The sequence below is a fragment of the Uranotaenia lowii genome, chromosome 2 (genome assembly GCF_029784155.1).
Source record: "Uranotaenia lowii strain MFRU-FL chromosome 2, ASM2978415v1, whole genome shotgun sequence".
NCBI lineage: Eukaryota > Metazoa > Arthropoda > Insecta > Diptera > Culicidae > Uranotaenia > Uranotaenia lowii.
Window position 1 is genome coordinate 188,501,398 of NC_073692.1, and position 21,618 is coordinate 188,523,015.

The 21,618-nt window shown below is 37.6% G+C and overlaps 1 protein-coding gene and 1 long non-coding RNA gene across 5 annotated transcripts; one reads left to right on the forward strand and one right to left on the reverse strand.

Annotated features, from left to right (window-relative positions):
• Window positions 1-9,760: 9,760 nt before the first annotated feature.
• Window positions 9,761-14,453, forward strand: LOC129747435 (ribonucleoside-diphosphate reductase large subunit). Its single transcript, XM_055741660.1, has 5 exons — window positions 9,761-10,049; window positions 10,118-10,206; window positions 10,343-10,520; window positions 11,740-13,358; window positions 13,425-14,453. Exons 1-5 carry the CDS (start codon window positions 10,010-10,012, stop codon window positions 14,040-14,042), a joined length of 2,544 nt encoding a protein of 847 aa, XP_055597635.1. The 5' UTR covers window positions 9,761-10,009; the 3' UTR covers window positions 14,043-14,453.
• A 2,024-nt stretch (window positions 14,454-16,477) lies between these two features.
• Window positions 16,478-21,184, reverse strand: LOC129747609 (uncharacterized). 4 transcript variants are annotated; one of them, XR_008737541.1, is made up of 6 exons: window positions 20,821-21,184; window positions 20,536-20,667; window positions 19,614-20,467; window positions 19,091-19,548; window positions 18,181-19,012; window positions 16,478-17,830 (listed from the first exon to the last, which is right to left on the reverse strand). It is a non-coding gene; the product is annotated as an uncharacterized LOC129747609 (long non-coding RNA). The 4 variants fall into 4 exon arrangements; XR_008737540.1 differs by having other exon boundaries at window positions 19,614-19,951; window positions 20,226-20,467; window positions 20,536-21,179; XR_008737539.1 differs by having other exon boundaries at window positions 20,536-21,183.
• Window positions 21,185-21,618: the final 434 nt, after the last annotated feature.

The window sequence follows — 21,618 nt, forward strand, 5'->3', positions numbered from 1 at the left end:
AAAATAGTTATTTATTTATGTAATAAGTTGCAAAAAGTGGACTTATTTTTAGCACGAATCGTACGTTTATGCAACAAGGTTTGCGAGTTGGATAATTACGACGAGTGATGCAAAAATCGAGTTTTGAAACGAGGTGTATATATAATTTATTGCAAATATTCTTCATCTTCAGGGTCAACTTTTTAACCAAAAGAAACAGATTGTAGTTTTTTTTCTTCATAATCAAAACGGTGCCCGATCAGGAGAGCATATCAAAATAATAACTCAAACGTATCTCACCAAGATATTTACATCTGATTCAGTTATAATAAAGTACTCCAAATTTTCGATTTTAAGTTTCTCTAATCTGAATTATATCTTATTCTGATTGACAAACTTGAATGGGGTTGAGCTCATATTCAATGATCAAGATTTTTTTCAGATTGTCCTAAAATAAAATGATTATATCTTATTTTGATATACGTACATCTTTTTCTGAAACACGGACATCGAAGTCAACGGCTCAAACCTTACATTAACGAGTTTCGCTCAACAGATTCATAAAATTGAATCAAATTTTTGGGAAACCAAAAATGGGGCTTGGTTTTATCAAATAATGTGGTTTATTGACCTTCCACTAGAAAATTTTCTCGAAGCACTCATATCTTGATAAGTTATAATTTTGATATAATTTGTTCTGTCTATACTGATGTTATGAAATCGCTTTGGTACATCTTTGTACCTGAAAATAATCACATTTTCGTAGGTGATGAAAAGAATTAAAAAAACATAAGCTATCAAAGAACGAAAGAACATAAACCGTAAATATCATGAATTTTTCGAAAAAGATACAACGGCTCACCGGTAGGACTTGAACCTGCGGAGATTGCAGGTTCAAGTCCTGCCGGTGAGCCGTTGTATCTTTTTCGAAAAATTCATGATATTTACGGCTTATGTTCTTTCGTTCTTTGATAGCTTATGTTTCTTTAATTCTTTCCATCACCTACGAAAATGTTGTTCTGTCCAATATCAAACTATGCTATCTAAACCAGATATAATCTTGATAGGAGCATATCAAAAACTGATATAACTTAGCTATGATCGTAAAGATTTTTTGATATAATTTGAGATATTTTAACATCCTACGAGTACTGAATTATAACTCATTTAGATAGAGAAAAATAAGTATCAAAATATCTCATTTTGATATAATTTTGTTTTTCCCTCCTGATCGGGTGTCAAAAGTAGCACTTTTCGATACCGTTTTGGAAATAGTTTTTACAGAGTAGATACTTCTTATAGATACTGTTTTTCAGGCCTAAAATCATGCCTTTGTGCAACGAAAGTTACTTTTGAAAAATGGAGCTGCAAATTGTTATTTATGAAAAAAGATGCAAATTTTTATGAAAAGATTGGGAGTCCCTTTCCGATGGAGCAAATGTTCAAGAAAATTAATAAATATTCAGAATTGTAAGTTGGCGATCTGAATTAGAATTCTATATTTGATTCTTAGTTTAAAACTAGAGTGTTTATTGATATGGATTTTAAGTTAGAAATGAAATATGAACTTTGTCGATGGGCCCAAAAAAAAATTGACCTGTGCAAAATTTCAGCTCAACCGGACTTGATTAAAGGGTGCCTCAAAGCGCTCAAAGCATTTATTTGTCTCTCAAAAATGACCCTTGAGGAGACCTTAAATAGATCGATGAAATCGTTTTTTATTCCAAATGACTTTAAATGTAAAAATCGTAGAGATCTAGGGTTATTTTAAAAGAAAATTGGCCGAAAATCGACTTTTCGGTGTCTCTGTGGAAATTGTTGAATTTTGAAAAATGTATTCTAGTTAGGATGCTTTTTTATATTAATTACTAGCTGATCCCGTACGAACTTCGTTTCGCTTTAAATCATTGGTACGTCAAAATGAGTTTAGAAAATGAATTCGAAACATTCTTTCGACAATTTTGGGGAAAAAATTCAACAGTGTTTAAAGTCGCTACTATTACTATTACTTGAAATTCAATATAAACGGTTGATTGGCTTTTTAATAAAATTTATGTGAGATTGTTTTTTTCTCGATCGGTTGCAAAATCTAGACATTATGGCAGAAACATGTACTATTTGTTTATGTGCACGACTCTGCTTGACCTTCACACTTAAATTGGTATCAATTAACTGCCTCCAACAAAATTATTGCACAAAACACTGAACTTTCAATGAAACCCTCTTTTTCTGTCCCATGGCCCGAAATTCGAAAATTGAAACCAATTTTACGTTCCTCAAAACTCACTTGTGCCATTTTTTCATTTCAAATTATATGTAAAATAACGTCAGGAACTTGAAAACAGTGAACAGTGAATATAGACGCCCTATCGCCTACACGGAACATGCTACCTGGAGTCAATTGCTCATAGTTTAGAACCCTCATCTGATCATTTTCATCTCAATCCAGTGCATGATCACGACAATATCGCGAAAACAGTGAGCAACTAACATGGACGGCCTTTTTTTGACCACGATTCAAAACTTGACACCTGAAATCAATTATCTTTTCTGTTAAACTCCCATGTGTCAATTTTCATTACAATTCTATGCTATTCTATCTCTATATCTATATCTATTCTATTCTATCAAGAGAATATCGTAAAAAAAGTGAACAGATAATAACCCCTTTTGCCGACCCCTGAGTCAAGATTTGAAACCTGAAAGCAAAAGAGCGTCCCTCAAAACTCCTATGCGGAAATTTTCATCTGAATCCAATGTAGAATAACGTCAAAATCGCAAAAACATTAAAGTTGGGTATGGACGACTCCTTCAGCCGACTTCTGATCCGCAATTCGAAACTTGAAATCGTTTGCTCGTCTTTCAAAACACTCATGTGCAAATTTTCATCACAATCCAGTGTATAATAACACCAATATCGCAAAAACATTAATCAGTGGATATGGACGACCCCTTTGGCCGACCCCTGACCCTAAATTTTATAACTGGAATCAATTGCTCGTCTCTCAAAACACGCATGTGCAAATTTTCATCAAAACCCGATGTATAATAACGCCAATATCCCAAAAACATTAATCAGTGGATATGGACGACCCCTTTGGCCGATCACTGACCCTAAATTTGATAACTTAAATCGACTGCTCGTCTCTCAAAACACTCATGTGGAAATTTTCATCACAATCCGATGTAAAATAAAGCCAATATCCCAAAAACATTAATCAGTGGATATGGACGACCCCTTTGGCCGACCCCTGACCCTAAATTTGATAACTGGAACCGATTTTTTGTCTCTCAAAACACTCATGTGCAAAATTTCATAACAGTCCGATGTAAAATGAATCCAATATTCCAAAAACATTTACCAGTGGATATGGACGACCCCTTTGGCCGATCCCTGACCCTAAATTTGATAACTTTAATCGACTGCTCGTCTCTCAAAACACTCATGTGGAAATTTTCATCACAATCCGATGTAAAATAAAGCCAATATCGCAAAAATATTAATCAGTGGCTATGGACGACCCCTTTGGCCGACCCCTGACCTTAAATTTGATAACTGTAATCGATTATTCATCTCTTAAAACACTCATGTGCGAATTTTCAACACAATCCGATGTAAAATAAAGCCAATATCCCAAAAACATTAATCAGTGGATATGGACGACCCCTTTGGCCGACCCCTGACCCTAAATTTGATAACTGTAATCAATTGTTCGTCTCTCAAAACACTAATGTGCAAATTTTCATCACAATCCGAAGGAAAATAACGTCAATAACGCGAAAACAATATTTGTCTTGTATGGACGACCCCCTTCGGAAGGGGTCATCCAAAAATCTATAACATTTTTCATCATTCCTGGTCCTAATGAGCATCCATGCCAAATTTCAGATCTCTAGCTCTTAAGGCGGCTGAGTCTATAGAGGACAAACAAACAAACATACAGATAATTGCTTTTTGGCTTTCTTACAGAAAGGCATAGGGAACGGTCAGTTGGGGATATCATTAATTAAGGGTCCAAGACCCCACTTTATAGGTACCAATCGACTCAGCTCGACGAGTTACGATGATGTCCGGGAATTTGTATGTTCCATAAAAACGTTCTTAACACATTAACTCCTATTCTAGGTTTCACGATTTTGATGAATTTAGTATCAAAAAATTGCATTTTTTTTCCTGTAGGACTTATTTCAAAACCAAAAAAAAAAACAAAATTGTTTAAAATTTTTCTATTCCATAGAACATGTCATGCTTACGTTGGCTCCAAAAAAGGTAGCCATTTGCTCAGCAGCAGTAGCCAGCAATCGCTAAATTAATTACAAAGGCGATCAAAAATTTGACAAAAATTTCATAAAACAGCAGAGAATCGATCCCACGCCATCTAGCATGAGAGTTTAGGAGGTTAACCCCTTGACCACTAGTGAGCGTCGAGATATGTGGCTCTCAAACTTTAACAGTTTGAATTATTTGGATTATAAATGAACTCGTTGAATATAAGTTCGTTTATCCTCCAAAAAACGTACTGGGCACCTTTTTTATATATTGAGTTTAGTAATTTTTGCTATCGATTTTCTTTAATCATAATCTTTTTTATAGATTAATAATAAATAATTCAGAAATAAGGAATCCATTATTGTGTCATTTATTTCCAAAGATAATTGACACTCTGTAAGAAAGCCTCCAATCCACTGATAAGTGTATTAAATCGGGTTTTATATATATAGATTTAAAAAAAATGTAGTTTCAGGTACATGTTACATAATTCAATTTCTTATAATTTACTACAATTTGTGCTTAACAGTACAGTATTCGTTTAGATAATTCTCTGCTGTATAATTTCAATTAACCTTGGTAGCTTTTCTACAGCTCAAAATATACTGTTTTTAGGTATCTGGTATTACTGGTTGGGAAAATCGTTGCAATCTCATCTGAATGTTATAAACGAACCCGCTTGAACAACTTTGTTCAAGAACATAAAAGCTCTAGAAAACATTAAAAGCGTAACCCCGAAGATGTTGATTATAATTATGGCTATTGAATTGGTTTAAATTTAAAATATATCGCACCCAGCAATTCAAAGCTATTCGAAGACGACTTATCAAAGACTTCGATGCATTTAAAAGTAATTGTACTCTGAGGGCTTAAAAGAATTTAAATTTTATATTAATGGGGAGTACACTTGTTCTAGGTTTGAGTGTTCGTAAATTGTTGTATATTTTAGTTCACTTAGCGTTTACTAGTGCGTCCCATTTCAAATCACTCGGAACTATTACACCTAAGCTGATGTCGCGATACAATGGATTCTCAGTCACGTTTCCATCACAGGCAACGAAATCGCAGACGGTCTGGCCAAACATGGATTGCATTCGGACTACGTTTACGAAAACAATCTTATGCTCAAAGACAGTATATTCTTGTTTAAAAGATCACTAAACGAAAAAACAGATAGGTGGTACAGTAATTACTCTACAGATAAGGGAAAAAGCTTCTACTACATACAACCCGCATTCTCAAAAGTCCCGTGGTTCTTCGGAAAAGACATGAGTGGCCGGGACATCCGGCTCCTGAACAGATTAATGGCTGCACATGAGTACTCCAAATACTGGCTGGCGAAAATAAGAATCCTAGATAACGCTAATTGCGACTCCTGTTTAACACCAGAAACGGCTAATCACACAATCATGGAATGCCCTCTTTTTAACACACTGAGAAGGCGGTATGATTTCCATGGCAAATATACTAACCTTCAAGAGCTATTTAAATCAAATAACATCGAACACTACAAGGAAATAGTAGAATTTGCACGCAATGCAAAGTTAAATTACTAAGTCATAGTGACTAAATGAAAACAGGGCATATAGTCTTTGCCACTAGCCCTTCCCCCTTTGGGCTGGCCCGGAAAACGGTGCGAAGTCCAAAAGTAGAAAGAAGAAGAAGAAGAAGCTGATGGCTTTAACAACAAACTTAACAGTTTGATTTGAACATTATCAGAAAAAAGATGAAGTTTGGTATTCGAGCAAACATTTTCTGAACCATTTGTTTACAATGAAAATATAAGTGGGCCAAGAATGGATCCTTGTGGTTTTGGAACACCCGATGTAACATAGGCAGCATTAGAGCAATCATTAATGATGGAAATTTCCATAATTTAAGACACAATTTACGTTCGGTTGTCCAAATGCGATTATAAACATTAGAATGAGTTATTGCTGATCCACTCTTTTTTTCTATTTCTGCGATAGCTGATTTGGGCTCCCGTAGGGTACCACTGTAAAAAAAATTACAGTATTCAAGAAAAAAATGAGCATTGTTCTACGTATGGATTATTTATCGACTGAAATTAAATCGGATGAATAACCGGAAAACATTGAAAGATGATTTAATAAAAAGTTGTCAAACAAACATGTATATCAAATATTATTATCGGATTATCTATTGTTCATAAAACAAAAAATTGTGTTTGCCTTGAGCTTGGTCAATCAGCGGTCAAAATCACGGAAAAATGAATATTAAAAAAAACCTGTTTGCGATGGGGTCAATCAGCGGACAAATTCACGAAAAAAATGAAAACCTGCAGTTGTTTAAATAAGTTCAGAGTTCGACGACACGGTAGCGATCATTCATTGAATGTTGGATTTCGTGTTATGTTTTGCAGTCGGAGTTATCCGTATAAAGTTTAACTGAAAAGCGGTTAGCGTGTAGAAAACCGTCAGATTTTATATACTGATTTGACAGATTGCACAAATTTCGCAGTTATAAGTGCGCAGTCCAATTTTTTGCGATGCGAATGGTATTATTTCCTATAATAGATTATTCACCGTACACAACTCCTTTTTTTAACTTCCCGCATAGCTACACCCAAAATAATAAAGAAATTAAATGTACGGTATTTTTCACGTAAACTGAGCTTTTGATGCATCACATCGATTCTACGTGTGCTTTGTAGTAGCTGCAGTTTTTCTATATAACTGACATATTAATTTCACGTAAAATCTAAGCGGATGAATTGAAATCAGTTTTTTGCCGTTTTTTCATGCCTGTAGTAGTAAATTCTTATTGGAAAAAAAATTGTTTATTAGCCAACTTGATATTTGTTGTAAAAAAGTTGCAGCGGATAATCGAAAGAAGTCGTTGGACGAGCAGTATCGACATTCGAATGTTGAGCTTGCTGGCGAATACTAATTCTGGTAAATTTAATTGGTCTTGGATCGATAGCTTAATCTATATCATCGTAAACTTCTTTTTTTTCTAGGAGATAAATCTAAGAAAAAGAAGTAGCATGATTGAAAACGGATAGACGATTCCAGTCTGGAAGATAACGAAGATGGCTGCGATGAATACAGTTAAACGGCTCCGGATGGAATTTCATCTTGCCCGGTCCCCCAGGCCCCCAGGCCAGCCAGGCAATTACCTAAACCAATATGGGTTATGACCATTTATGACAACAAAAAAAGATCACATCAGCCTTACAAGGTAAACCATTTATTATTTGAATAAATGTATTTTCATTATCAATTATTTTTCAAATTCCACAGGATTCTACAAAACTCGTCAGCAAGAGATCCCGGAACTGTTTTTTTTTTTTGAACAAATAAGGTTTAATGACAATGAACGTGTGCGACGATGTGACGACAGTGACCAAGAGTTGAAATAAATTTTATTTCCGATAAAATTCAAATTGTTTTCATTTTTATTTACCGTAATTGAAAACGAATAAAAATAATAGGAAAGATCAAAATATCATTCATATACTAAACACATTTCTCGCAGCTTTCATCATCACATCGCGTTGAACGCACTAAATATTCACGTAAGTTGTACGTGATGTTCACTAGGCGAAAATTCTTATTAGGGAAGCGTTTACTTATTTTATTCGTACAATTTACGTGAAAATCTATTGGATAAAAACTATGTAGTTTTTCACGTAGCAGCTACGTGCAGATTATTTTGGGTGTAGAAACCATACTATGCATCTTTCGAATTATTCGGTTCTGATTACATTAATAGTTACGATTTATTTTGGGTCATTGCTAATGTGCCTTTGCTAGAAACGAGAAAAAACCATTTCGAAAAGATAAGATTAATCTTCCAAAAAACTATTTGAGTAAATTGGCAACGCGACGATAAGATAAAAAAATATTCCTGGAAGATACAGCTAATAATCATGAAAAATATTCGATAATTTTAGCAACGCACCCCAATATTTTCTGCTGTCACATCACACGTGGTTAAATTTGTGCAAAGTATAAAATTCATTTCACCGGAACAGTTCGAGAAAATTCCACTTTTTCGGGATTATTCGGAACGCAACATTACCCGTTCCGATGGTGCGAAGGATCGGTTGGCGACAGCGCCAGTTCTGGTTGTGCGAGGGTAAGTACTTTGATTTATTGGCAATTTTCAGTTTTACCAACAGAAAATTATTTTTTTCAGTCGCAGCTAGCCGGATGTCTTCAGATCAAAACGCAGACGCCAGAATTAACTTAAGGATCCCTTTCAACGGAAACATTATTATGTTAAGCCGGTCCGCTAGGTAATAGCACCGGTTCCAACGGTGGGAGGACAACAGAGACGACAACAGCACTAACCAGGTTAGCATCGGAAACAGCAGCATGACGACACTATTTGAAGAGTGATCAGTGTTTTTTTTTTAATTTGTGTGTTTTTTAAATAAATTATATGTATGTGTTGTGAATAAAATGCTTTAATTTTTAAACTGATTTTCATTTCATTCATTTCGATTTTAATAATTGTATCAAAAGTACACGATATGTTGTATCGTTATTCTTTTTATGGGAAAATCATTAAGTGAAGATTCCACGTATCATACAACTAGCTCGGAGCGAGTAGAAAAAAGCAAAAAAATTGAATGGTTACTCTACTTAACGACCCGTTCCCTGTATCGTAAAGTGCGTCCATACGATTCCATCTCATGAAAAAATTATAAGCCTTATCTTACATTAATAATCCAAAACTATAGAAGTAATCTTTTGGGTGTCTTGGGAAGAAGATAATGGGAATTGTCACTGTACAATACTGATTCATGCGGGTTCTCATATACGATTTGTTACATTTTACGACAACATAATTGAATTCGACCAGCATATAAAGTATCAAAGACGCATTTATCGCATCAAAAATCTTCGTCATGCCAAATTCGTTAATTCTCAGGCTATGGAAAAATGTGTTTTCAATAATGTAGATTGTTTTTTGTTTTGTCTGGGATTTTAACGCTCGTAATTAATTCAATCTCAATGAATACTAAGAATAATAATATTTTATTCCGATGACTTCATGTTTTGTCCTCTCTTGCAAAATAATGATTTGAAGATTGATTCAAGAATTTACTTCTTAACTTTTCAATGAAATTAGTGAGTAAGAACGAATTTTTTAACTGTGTTTACTGCTCCGGCTAGCCTACCGCACGGAAGGCTACCGTCGCGCGATTAGAAATTTTCCCAGTAACCGCAATATATGAAGTTTGGAGCGAGCTGTGGTTTTCTCAATAATTGCTATTTCCAGTTGATCAGAAATGTTTTCTTGCTTTGGTTTACTGTTCAAAGGTCTTTATGAGTTATTGAAAGAAATTTAAATTACATTTTCCTTTAAAAATTTACCAATTTGTTTATAAAAAATTTTAAATGTATATTCTCGTCTTCACATTGATGAATCACCCTATGCACCGTTCCACTTTCTACGCGTTCCAACGACGCCACCCATCAAATCAGCTGTCAAATGGCGGTGGCGCGCCGACGACGTCGTTCGTGAGGGACGTCAGTTTCGCCAAACAAAAAGCGAGTGCGACAAAAACCGCGCGCAAAGTCCGGAATTTATTGCATCGTCTTGCTTTCATTATCTGCAGGCTCTTCTACCAGGAAAGACTGTCGGTGCTGTTAGTCCGTTTATTTTCTGAATTTTATAAGTTTCTGTAGGTAAAAGTCAGGTTTTTTGTTGTCTCCCGCGTACGTCTGATTGCGTGCTAGTGCCTTCCGGTAAAATTATTCCTACAACGCTCGGTGTTGCTCGATAAAAATGGTTCTAAAATCGAACAAAATGTACGTCTTCAAGCGAGGTAAGAAAATTGAAGAGAGTGGAAAAAACCACCGGAAATGGTGATTTTATTCGTGTTTATCGTTCTAGATGGTCGCAAAGAAGAGGTCCACCTGGACAAAATCACCTCCAGGATTCAAAAGCTTTGTTATGGCCTTAATATGGATTTCGTTGATCCCGTAAGTTAAAACACGTTCATTTTTCGATAATGGCGTTTGCTATTGTAATCGGATACGGGTGGCAGATGTTTTCTTTTCTAATGAGACTTGAAGAGACTGCTGTTAAAGTTAAATGGTTTTCATTTTCTACTTGTAGGTCGCAATTACATTGAAGGTGATCAACGGGTTGTACTCGGGTGTGACGACCCAGGAGCTGGACAATCTGGCGGCGGAAACTGCTGCCACTTTGACCACGGAACACGCCGACTATGCCATCCTAGCCGCTCGGATTGCGGTGTCCAATTTGCATAAGGAAACCAAGAAACACTTCTCCGGTAAGTTCAGAATAGAACCATTTTTCGTATATACCTTTATAGATTATCAAAGACTTAACAGAAAAACTTGCATGCAATGTTGTACGTTGGATATGAGAGAGCATAACGACTAACTTACAGGAAATTTCTTGTTCGCCAACGGTTATCTGCACTCAGAGGAAATCTTATTATAAATTTCATAAGATACATCTTATGAACCACTTTTTTGCGTCCAAACTAATTTTTCATAAGAGTCTTATAAAATTCTTTCAATTTTCATACGATGTTCTTATGAAAAATAGAAGAAACGGCATTGTGAAAAAATGATGAACACATTCATTCATAGCATCAGTTTTTTTTCATCATCTAACAGTACGAAGCAATCGCCAGTTCATAGTTATTATAGTTTTCCTTTAATGTTGAATGTTATTGTTATCTCCGGAATGGTAAGTTCGATTTGATGTTTTTGGTGTAAACGTTGAATATATTAGTAAACTAAAATACATTATTTGTTTACTTTTCAGCAAGCTGATCGGCAAAAAACGTAAGGTCGAAGATTTAGATGCGGCAAAAAAAAATTTGATGAAGCCGTCTGTTGATGCGCTGCTGATGGTGACAATGCAGGATTTAATTTTAAACGAATTTGCCAAACAATAAAGTGATTGTTTACAGCACGAAATATCGAGAATTTTTCTTATTAGAAAGTGATTTACTGTTTCCATAAGAATCTCTTATCGTTTCAAATAAAGATCTACAAAAAAAAAGAATCTCTTATGAAAAGCAACAACTTCTCATTGAAGTAGGTGTTCATCTCCAGAATTCATTCGCGTCATAAGACAATCTTATGAATTTCATTAATTTTTCTTATGGCGCCACTTCATAAGAGAATCTTATGGCATACATAATAGTATTTTTCTGAGTGTGTATCTGCTGATGTTGACTAAACACTTGGGCTCTTTACCGATGCAGTTGTAATTGATCCACATGTTTGTTGATGAGGTATTTCGAAACCGACGCAATGAAGGCATATGTTATGGAAATTAGCGTTTATGGTGTCAATGCTCATAATAGAGTGTATTTAAGATATCAATAGCAGTTCAAAGCATGTGTTTATAAAATTCTATCCTTCTTCCTTTTTTTAAAACCATATTTTGATGTAATCTAAAACCAAAACTCTCCGTTGAATATTCTGAAAAAATCTAAATTCTTATACTTTTATTTGAACTCATACTCCTATCAGACGTAATGCACGATTTGTACAACATGGAAAACGAGCACCTGAAAAAAAAGATGCCAATGATATCCGATGAGCACTACAAGATCATCATGGATAACGCTGATAGACTGAATTCGGCCATTATCTACGATCGTGACTTCGGTTACAACTACTTCGGCTTCAAAACTTTGGAGCGGTCCTACCTGCTTAAGATCCGAGGCAAAGTAGCGGAACGACCCCAGCACATGCTGATGCGAGTGGCCATCGGAATCCACGGAACGGATATCGAAGCCGCCATTGAGACTTACAATCTGCTGTCGGAAAAGTATTTCACCCACGCTTCACCGACTATGTTTGCAGCAGCCACTCGACGACCACAGCTTTCGTCCTGTTTTCTGTTGACTATGAGCGATGATAGTATTGAGGGCATCTACGACACTTTGAAACAATGTGCGTTGATTTCTAAATCAGCGGGAGGCATCGGGTTGAATGTGCATTGCATCCGAGCGAAAGGCACTTACATCGCTGGAACAAATGGAATCTCAAACGGCCTGATCCCTATGTTGAGGGTGTACAACAATACGGCTAAATATGTCGATCAGGGTGGAAACAAAAGGCCGGGAGCATTCGCCATCTATTTGGAACCTTGGCATGGAGACATCTTTGAGTTCTTAGATCTGAAGAAAAATACCGGAGCTGAGGATGTGCGAGCTAGAGATATGTTCTATGCCCTGTGGATTCCGGACCTGTTCATGAAGCGAGTGGAGTCGAATGAAGACTGGTGTCTCATGTGCCCTCACGATTGTCCCGGTCTGTCGGATACCTGGGGCGAGGAGTTTGAGAAGCTTTACACCGGTTATGAAAAGGAAGGCCGATTCATTCGCAGAGTCAAGGCACAAGATTTATGGTTTGCCATCATTGAATCGCAAGTCGAGACCGGTGTTCCATACATGCTCTATAAGGATGCCTGTAACCGGAAAAGCAATCAGCAAAATATCGGAACCATCAAGTGTTCCAACCTTTGCACGGAAATCGTAGAGTACTCCTCAAAGGACGAAATTGCGGTATGTAACTTGGCATCCATTGCTTTGAACATGTTTGTCAAGCCAGATAAAACATACGACTTCCAAAAACTTCGAGAAGTATCCAAAACCGCAACTCGCAACCTGAATAAAATTATTGATATCAACTTCTACCCAGTGCCAGAAGCTCAAAAGTCGAACATGCGTCATCGCCCGATCGGAATCGGTGTCCAGGGTATGGCGGATGCTTTCATACTGATGCGTTACCCTTATGAAAGCGAGGAAGCACAAAAACTGAATCAACAAATCTTTGAAACAATCTACTACGGTGCCCTGGAAGCTAGCTGTGAACTTGCGGAAAAAGATGGAACCTACGAGACGTATGCCGGTTGTCCCGTTAGTAAGGGCATTCTCCAGTACGACATGTGGGAGAAGACTCCGACGGATCTGTGGGATTGGGCAGCACTGAAAGAAAAAATAGCTAAACATGGTCTCCGAAACTCGTTACTCCTCGCTCCGATGCCTACCGCTTCAACAGCACAAATCCTAGGAAACAACGAATCCTTCGAACCTTATACATCGAACGTTTACAACCGACGAGTGTTGTCCGGAGAATTCCAGGTTTGTTTTTTACACATAAAAATACATTCTAAACCTAGCTTATTTACACCAAAATTACTTTCACAGGTTGTCAACCATCACCTTCTGAAGGATCTCACCGAGCTGGATCTATGGGACGAAGATATGAAGAATCGTATCATCGCTAACAACGGATCAATCCAAAACATCGAAGAAATCCCGAAGGACGTTAGGGACCTGTACAAAACCGTGTGGGAGATTTCGGTCAAAACCAGCATCAAAATGGCCGCTGATCGGGGTGCCTTCATCGATCAGTCCCAATCCTTTAACATTCATGTAGCCGAGCCGAACTACGGCAAGCTGACCTCAATTCACTTCTTCGGCTGGAAGAGCGGCCTCAAAACGGGAATGTACTATCTGCGTACCAAGCCTGCTGCCAACGCTATTCAGTTCACGGTCGACAAATCGAAACTGTCCCAGGCAAATCGACTGAACAGCAGCAACGCCGCCATGGCTACCCCATCAAAAATGAACGGATCCAGCAGCACGCCACGGAAGATGAATGGTACCATGAATGGAACCATGAATGGAGAGTCTTCGTCGCCAACTAATGGCGATGAGTCAGCTTCCCAGGTTAACGGATCGTTTGCCGAGCGTAACCGGCGAATGGCCGAGATGGTTTGCTCCCTGGAAAATAAAGAAGACTGTATGATGTGCGGATCTTAGATGGTGTATGATTAGAGCGTTGACGCTCAACTTAAAATAACTTTAAGGTTTTATGCTTAACTTTTCTCATGTATGTCCGTTTTGACAATATATTATAGTTACGATTGTAATTTTCATCTTGTTCAGTCGTGTTGTAATCCTTTAGAATAAATTCACTAGCCTTCTATATTCGCATGTAATTTCGGCTATCCTAAACGTGAAGGGTGAAACCGAATTTCTCGAAGTGCTATTTAAAAAACATCAATTTATTTTAAGGAATTTATTCTATCTACCGGTTTGGTCAGAGTAGATCTCTACCCAAAGACAATGTTTCCGTGAGTTTTTAAAGCAAAATTACCTATATTTTTCATTTTATTAAAAACATATTAGTATAGGTTCTGAATAAAATATATTTGATAAAAAAATTTAAAATGACTGTTTTACTAGAGTTAATCCTATCAAGCGGAAAATAAATTGTTCAGGTCCCAACTTGTCCGCTCTCATCTTTTTACTTCTGGAGGACTCTTATGACGGTCGCTCAAACGAAAACAAAAATTGTAGAAATTTTCTGGTACCCAGTTGCATGAGTAAGTTAAGTGTCTTCTGTGTAGGGTTGTCAACATTTTTTTTCAAAAATCAGGGACTGGTGAAATAAAAATCAGGAAACGTCGAAGTAATGGAGATTTTGCCCAAAGTGAAGACCATTTTTTGGTCGGCGATCCACATTTTCACTTCAGCAATTGTATCTTTTGCTGTCTTTTACAACCCATTATTCATCACATTCGCAAAAATCAGGCAAAATCAGGCTCATTCTCAAAAAATCAGGGAAATCCAATGGCTTATCAGGTTGTCAAGCTGAGCCTCCATTATTCAGACAAAGCGTGTTTTTTGAAGGTTGTTCACCAAGGTGGTAATTCTACTTACGAATTGTATTCCAATGCCACTGGTAACACAAGGCAAAACAAGCAAAACAAAAGCAGTCATTGAGCGCAAAGTTTTAAAGCTACTGCTACGAGAAATTTGATTCTGATTCGGCACCCGGTGAAAAAATAACAGATTAACACGCAAAGCACAGATATTTGAGACTGCTGCTGTTTGTCAGTTTTTGATTAGGATTGGTACAGGTAGCGCAGATTTTTAAGGCCTGCTGCTACGAAAAACTTTTTTCTGATTCGTTAGAAAAGACGAATTAGCACGGGAAGCGCAGATTTTGAAGGCTGCCGCTGCTGTGTTTTTGTTTCTCATTCGGCCTCATACCACAGAGAACCAGAGAACGGGCCCCGAACAAATATGTGTCAAATCCGTGTGTAAGAATTTGAATCGTCGGCCATTTTAAAACCGTTAAAATTGGCCTAAAAACAGCACCATCTAGTGACTCTTAGCTAAGTGACTCAGCTGTTGTTGTCGATTTTGTTTGTCAACAGTTGAAAACACTCAGAACATAAATAACCCAATATTTACTTCCAGGTCGCACCAAAAAAGAGTTTAGCTAGTTTTCTTTTTTTTGGGATGCAGAAAAAGCAACATAGGAATCAAATTTGCAGCAAAACTATATGCTCTTTAAATGAAATCTTTTTCTTTTGGCAATGTTGCCTCATTTGGTACTCGTTTTGAATTGAGCCACTGATTTTGTTTGGAAAAAAAAGCAAACGTTATTTAATTGTTTGAAGAGAAAGGTTGTATAAGAGTTAAATTATGTGTCTGTTTTAATATGAATTAAAATTTTAAAAATACTTAAGTAAACATTTGCCGCAGGATTTCTGTGTGATGTGTTAATTTATGATACCCCTTTAATGGATAAACTCAACTTTTCGTTTAGGATCAGATTTTTATTCAAATTTCACTCATACCCAGTCAGGAAAAATCGCCCGAAATCGGCCCGATTTTGGTCCGTTCATCTGCTCGATCGGTCCGAAATCGTATAAGAAATCGGGCCGAGTTTAGTAGAAAATCGTGCGAAAATGAAACACTTTTTCGGACGACGATAAGTTTTTTCAACCAGTTCGAGCAGATCAAATGTCAAAACAAGCGGACCGTTTTCCAACCGAATCTGAACGGTTTTCGAACCGTTTCTGGGCCGATTGCCATAGCGTCCATTCGAAAAAAGAACCGATTTCGGACCGAATCCGAACGATTTTTCGAACCGTTCCTGGGCCAATTGCCATAGCGTCCATCCGAAAAAAAGACCGATTTCGGACCGAATCCGAACGATTTTTCGAACCGTTTCAGGGCCGATTGCCATAGTATCCATCCGAAAAAAAGGACCGATTTCGGACCGAATCCGAACTAATTTTCGAACCGTTTCTGGGCCGATTGCTATAGCGTCCATTAAAAAAAAGGACCGATTTCGGACCGAACCCGAACGGTTTTCCGAACCGTTTCTGAACCGATTAGCATGGTTGCCAATCATTCAGGTTTTTCGGTTTGTTTACAAAAAGCTTTACACTTTTGTTTCATTTGTTTTATTTTTCATATTTTTTTCTTCTAATTGATTCTTTTGCTGCCTCTCCTGCTTAAGGCATTGCGATGTCTGGCGCAAGCTTCTTCTTTTTGAGCAATTTGTCTAATTTCAGGTTTTGATTAAATCCTTGGGATGACTGCCACACCATGCGAAACCATCTTCGGGGTCTGATGTTGTGAGGAGATGGCTTGAAGGTTGTTCGAGTTTTCCACTCGAAGCTCTTTCGTCATCCTCCGAAGGTAACATTAAAAGGAATACAAAAGAGAAAAAAGAGAAAAAAGGAATAGAAAAATAGGATATTAGTTCATATTATCTATCAATATAATATAAGAAGCCTAGCCCAAACTAATAATAAATCTAGCTTAAATATCGTATACAGAACAGGAACAGATCAGGAAATGCACAATGCTGTTCTTCTTAAACCTCATCACTTATTGTGGTCAGCCTCTCTGACAAACTATACTAAGTCTACTTAGGGGTTCTATTAAAATATACCGTTTGCCTATTTTTAAATGCCCGAAATCAGTTATCTGGACTACCTACTCATTATTGTTTTTCAATATCATACATTTTACTATCTATATCCATCCCTAACCGAAAAATGTGAAGATCTGCCAAAAGTGAATGATTAAATAAAAAAAAGCAAAAAGCGTCTTACCAAAGAAATATCATATTCTTCAATAAGACCGTTCCCATCCAATGAGCCTCTATAGTTCTTGTAAAATGCTTGATCAAAGAATAAGCGAACGAAATTCATAAACCGCAAATACAAACTTACTAGAGCATTGGGGAGGCGAATGCCATAACCTTTACCTAACATCGCAATACTTCTTACACTTTTTCTCTTTTTTAATACTATTAAACTAAACCAACTAACTAACTACCCAGCCACAAGAATTATGCCCTATTGAAAGTATCAGCTATTATAATGGCAAATTGTGATACTTTCCCTGTCAATCGGATGTTGCGATTGTTCTGCAGAAGAGAGGGCAAGTGTTTCAACTCCCATTCATCTTATCAACATGGATTAAATCTTCCGCTGTGTTCCAAATTTTGCTATCGGGGTCGGGCCACTGTTGGCTTGGAACTTCCTTATCAAAATCGGATGCGGTACCGGCAGCAATCCAACTAATGTTCCATGCTGCAGGAACTTGAAAATCTCCGACTCATCGGTAAGCCCTTTATCGATGCAGATCTTTTCGACCTGGGGCACCAGAACCTGAAGCAACCGCATTATGGTCTGCAGTGGCAGCTTGGAGCGCCAGGATTGAACCCATTCCGAAGACGGTTGTCAAACCGGTAAGTGGAAACCGTGAGTTCCGGATGTGATCACCCGGATACTTTCTTGCTAGAATGAAAAAGGTTGGAATTTACTAAAAGTTATTTTAAGTTCTATGAAAATTGTCAGTTGTATTTGTGTTTACGAGAAATTTGCAATTGAAAAAGATGCAAATGAACTCGACATCGTAGATGAAAATAGAAAATTTCCAAAAGTCGCTGTACGGATTTGTTATTGTCGTAATCGTATCTTTTTCACAGTTATTGGATAAATTACAAGAAAATTGAACATTCTGCATCAAAAGTTTGAAAAAAGAGTTTACAGTATTGTTTTAATAGCCATCGTCCCCACTTACCCCGGTGTACCTTATAAAAATTTTAAATCAAAGGAAAAATCAAATTAGCAACCTCGTTACATACCTTGTCATGTGAATAGGACGTGGTTTGGGTAGGCGTGTTGCTCGAGATGTCTTGATCAAGTATCACAATGAGGTTCTGCAAGCAAAATTCCACCAGCGGTTCCAACGTGTCGGTAAACAGCAGATGATTGTAGGGCACTCTCATGTCAACTGTATCTTAAGCGCAAACCGTGTTGAGGAGTGAAGTGGACAAAGGAAATGCATGTCGGTTGCCAGCACTTGTAAAATGTACAATCCATTTGTTGGGCTTGTCACGCATATTCGCGCTCGATACATTGTTTCGCTAAAACAATTTAGCATCAATCAAGTTCGGTACGACGAGCATCCATGTTTCCATTCCTGGGAGGCGACTGAGCAAATCCTACGCCTGATTCCCATATGTATTCGCAACTATCGATAAAGTTGAGTTCTTCGACCTTTTCCGACCCGATTTTCGCAATCCCACAAATGTAAATTCGGGACAGAACAATAAGTCGCCTATGGCATTCAACATACGCCAATGGAGTGTCTCCGTTTTCTTTATCATTAGCCAGAAGTGAAGACCAGAAGAAATCTTTCCACTGCACATCCTCAAAAATACATGGTAATGTTCGATTAAGCAAACGGATAGAGTTTATCACCGTTTGCTGTTTCCCCTGGGTACGACAACTGTTGTCCACCGCTCGGACCAATCGTTCTGTTGCTTTGTAGCATTAAGTTGCCAAATTCGCTGGCTTAACATCCTGAACTTTCCGTATCTCATTCGATGAAATCAGCGCAAACACATCTTGAACTGGAGAGCTATGCTCGCACCAGAACTGTTCCCAAAATGCGTTATCATTGGAATCGATTGGCTGAAATGTAAAACATAATATTATGGAATATCAAAACAATAAACTAACATATTTGTAGGAACTTTAATAGTTAAATACCTATGTAAGTTTCTAATTATCTTTGTTATTGAGAAAAGCTTTTGGCAGCGGCGCGGAGGAACTGTCGGAGCTGGGCGTGGAAGCCACCGATGATGATGATGATGATGGTGAATGCTGCTGACGAGAATGCTAGCTGGAAAGCGCCCTTCCAGGATCAATTGTGACTTCGATCGATCGCGATATGCTCAGATCGGCAATGACCGTAGACATTGGAAATCGGGGGAACATCTCCTGGACGTGCCGGGCCATGATCCTGACTTGCTAGGTATGATTTTCAGCCGCCGTTTTCCAAGAAACCGGATTACCGTTCGTCCCGGTCCAACCCGTCAACCGGTTCCGGGTCATCGATGCGGATTTCATTCTGCAAAATATTGGCCACATTGGCATTGTTAACGCTTAACCCGAGCTGACACGTCGGCCAACTGGTGTCCCGTTCCAACCAAGATTGAAGGCATGAGCTAAAAAAACAAAAATAAATCTTTAAAAATCTTACTCAAATAGATTATGTATAACCCCAACTTACTTATGAAACAGATGCGAACAGGGCAGCTTCCGGGCGGTTTCCATCTTCTCCAAGCATATGACACCGTTGTTAGAATTCAGATCTTCGGCCGTCGCTAGGGGACAGCTATTTTCCATGTTGTCTAGCACCCACGGGTAGTTACGGTGCTTCTTGAACTTCCTTTGTATCTCGTTGTTCAGACAGCGGAACTGCACGATGATCACCAGGCTGGCCAACGAAAGGAATACATTTGCCCACAGCAGCATATGCAGATGATGCCCCAAAGTCAACGACCTCGACCACCTCGAACGAAAATTCTATGTTGTATGCCACTGGGCCATGCTTGTCTCATGAAATTGCTGCAAAAAAGGAACACAAAAAGAGTTTAGGCACTTATTCGTCTGTAAAACATAAAGAATAATCACACAAAACTATATTTTACAAACTTATTCAAGGTGCATTCGTTTACATACAATTATTTATAATTTGAAGTTCAAGCTGCTTATCAGTAGAATCTGTTTTAAAGTTAGGATTGAATAGTGTCAAAACCAGGTGTAGTTTTTATAGTGATTGTGTGCAATTAAACAAAATAAAATCATGATAAACACAATAACATTAGAAAAGCAAACTCACCCATTTCATTACCAACAGGTAGCGATTCTAGATTCCGGGATTTCCATTTGATTCAATCTTCAAAACTGTTCGTTCACATGATGTCCCAGACGAAGATCACAATTGTGATTACAACACTGTAGCGAGTGCAATCCCGCAGCTGTTATAAATTGAACTCAAGGAGTTTTCTCAACCGAAGAACGCTTGAATGGAGCAGTCAATTCGATTTCAAGTTTTTAAGTCTCGGGCCGACTTCTTGGATTCTGAAATGAAATGTTATTTTATTTATGTTTAGTTTATTATTTCGTTATAAAGAAATAAGGATACAAACCTGCAAAGTAATTTGCGGGATCCCTTCCGATGGTACTTTTAAACCATAGTTTGATACATGTTTTCCAAGAACAACCGATTTAGTGAAAAAAGTATGCAATAATTGGTTGAACTTGTTTTTCTTCGTGGCCACCTGTTGTAACCGGATCGTAGAAATTCAATTAATCATAGCATGAATAAAACTAAGACTTACAATAAGCTAAACTAGAATTTTGCACAGCAGGAAGCGATTTTTTCTGATTTTACTTCTAAATAAAAAATAATCTTGAATCCCAACTACGATCACCCGCATCCGGTTGTTTTCTCGGCGTCCAATCCATCGATACAGACTTTTTCGAATGGTCTGTGATGAGTTTTAACGTAGTAAAACTTTTGGAAGCTTGCAGTCCTCATTTACTTCCAGCTATCACCGACGAAAAGACACTACCGGGATAAAACTCGGAACAATCTCTTACACAGTTTGATCAAACGATTAAATAAAAACTGAAAAATTTTCCAAGACACAAATTTATTTTCTTTTTGTTTTTATGATTGTTTTGTTTTTGGTTGGATCAGTGTCAGCAAATATACACCCCCAATGATATTTTGAACGAACGGGCCACTTTTGGAACGGGTGGCTTTGGTAGCCAATTACAAGATGCGTTTTCCTCCGGTAGGTTTTGTTACAACTTAGGCCGATGACATAGTGAATACGATGCGATGCGATGCGGTGAATGCGATTCAATGCGGTGAACCACATTTGATGAAAATGTATGTGAATCGCTTAAACCTGACATACTGAACGCGGCGAAGGAGATGTCAATTTGTTCCGCCGCTCGAGTTCGCATAGGCTGCGTCCGTAAATTTTCCGCCAATTCGCATCGCATCGCACTCACTATGTCATCGGCCTTACTTTGTGCGAGCCATGTCACGAAACTAAAAATCGAGTTTGTTCATTTGTAATTTTGATGAGATTTTTATCGTATTGGATGATTCATTCCATAAACTCAAAAATGAGCCAAAAATCCACAAGAATTAAAATTTAAATCTTGAAAAAGGTCAGTTTAATAAGTAAATAGTAAATAATGGTGACAACGGTACTCAC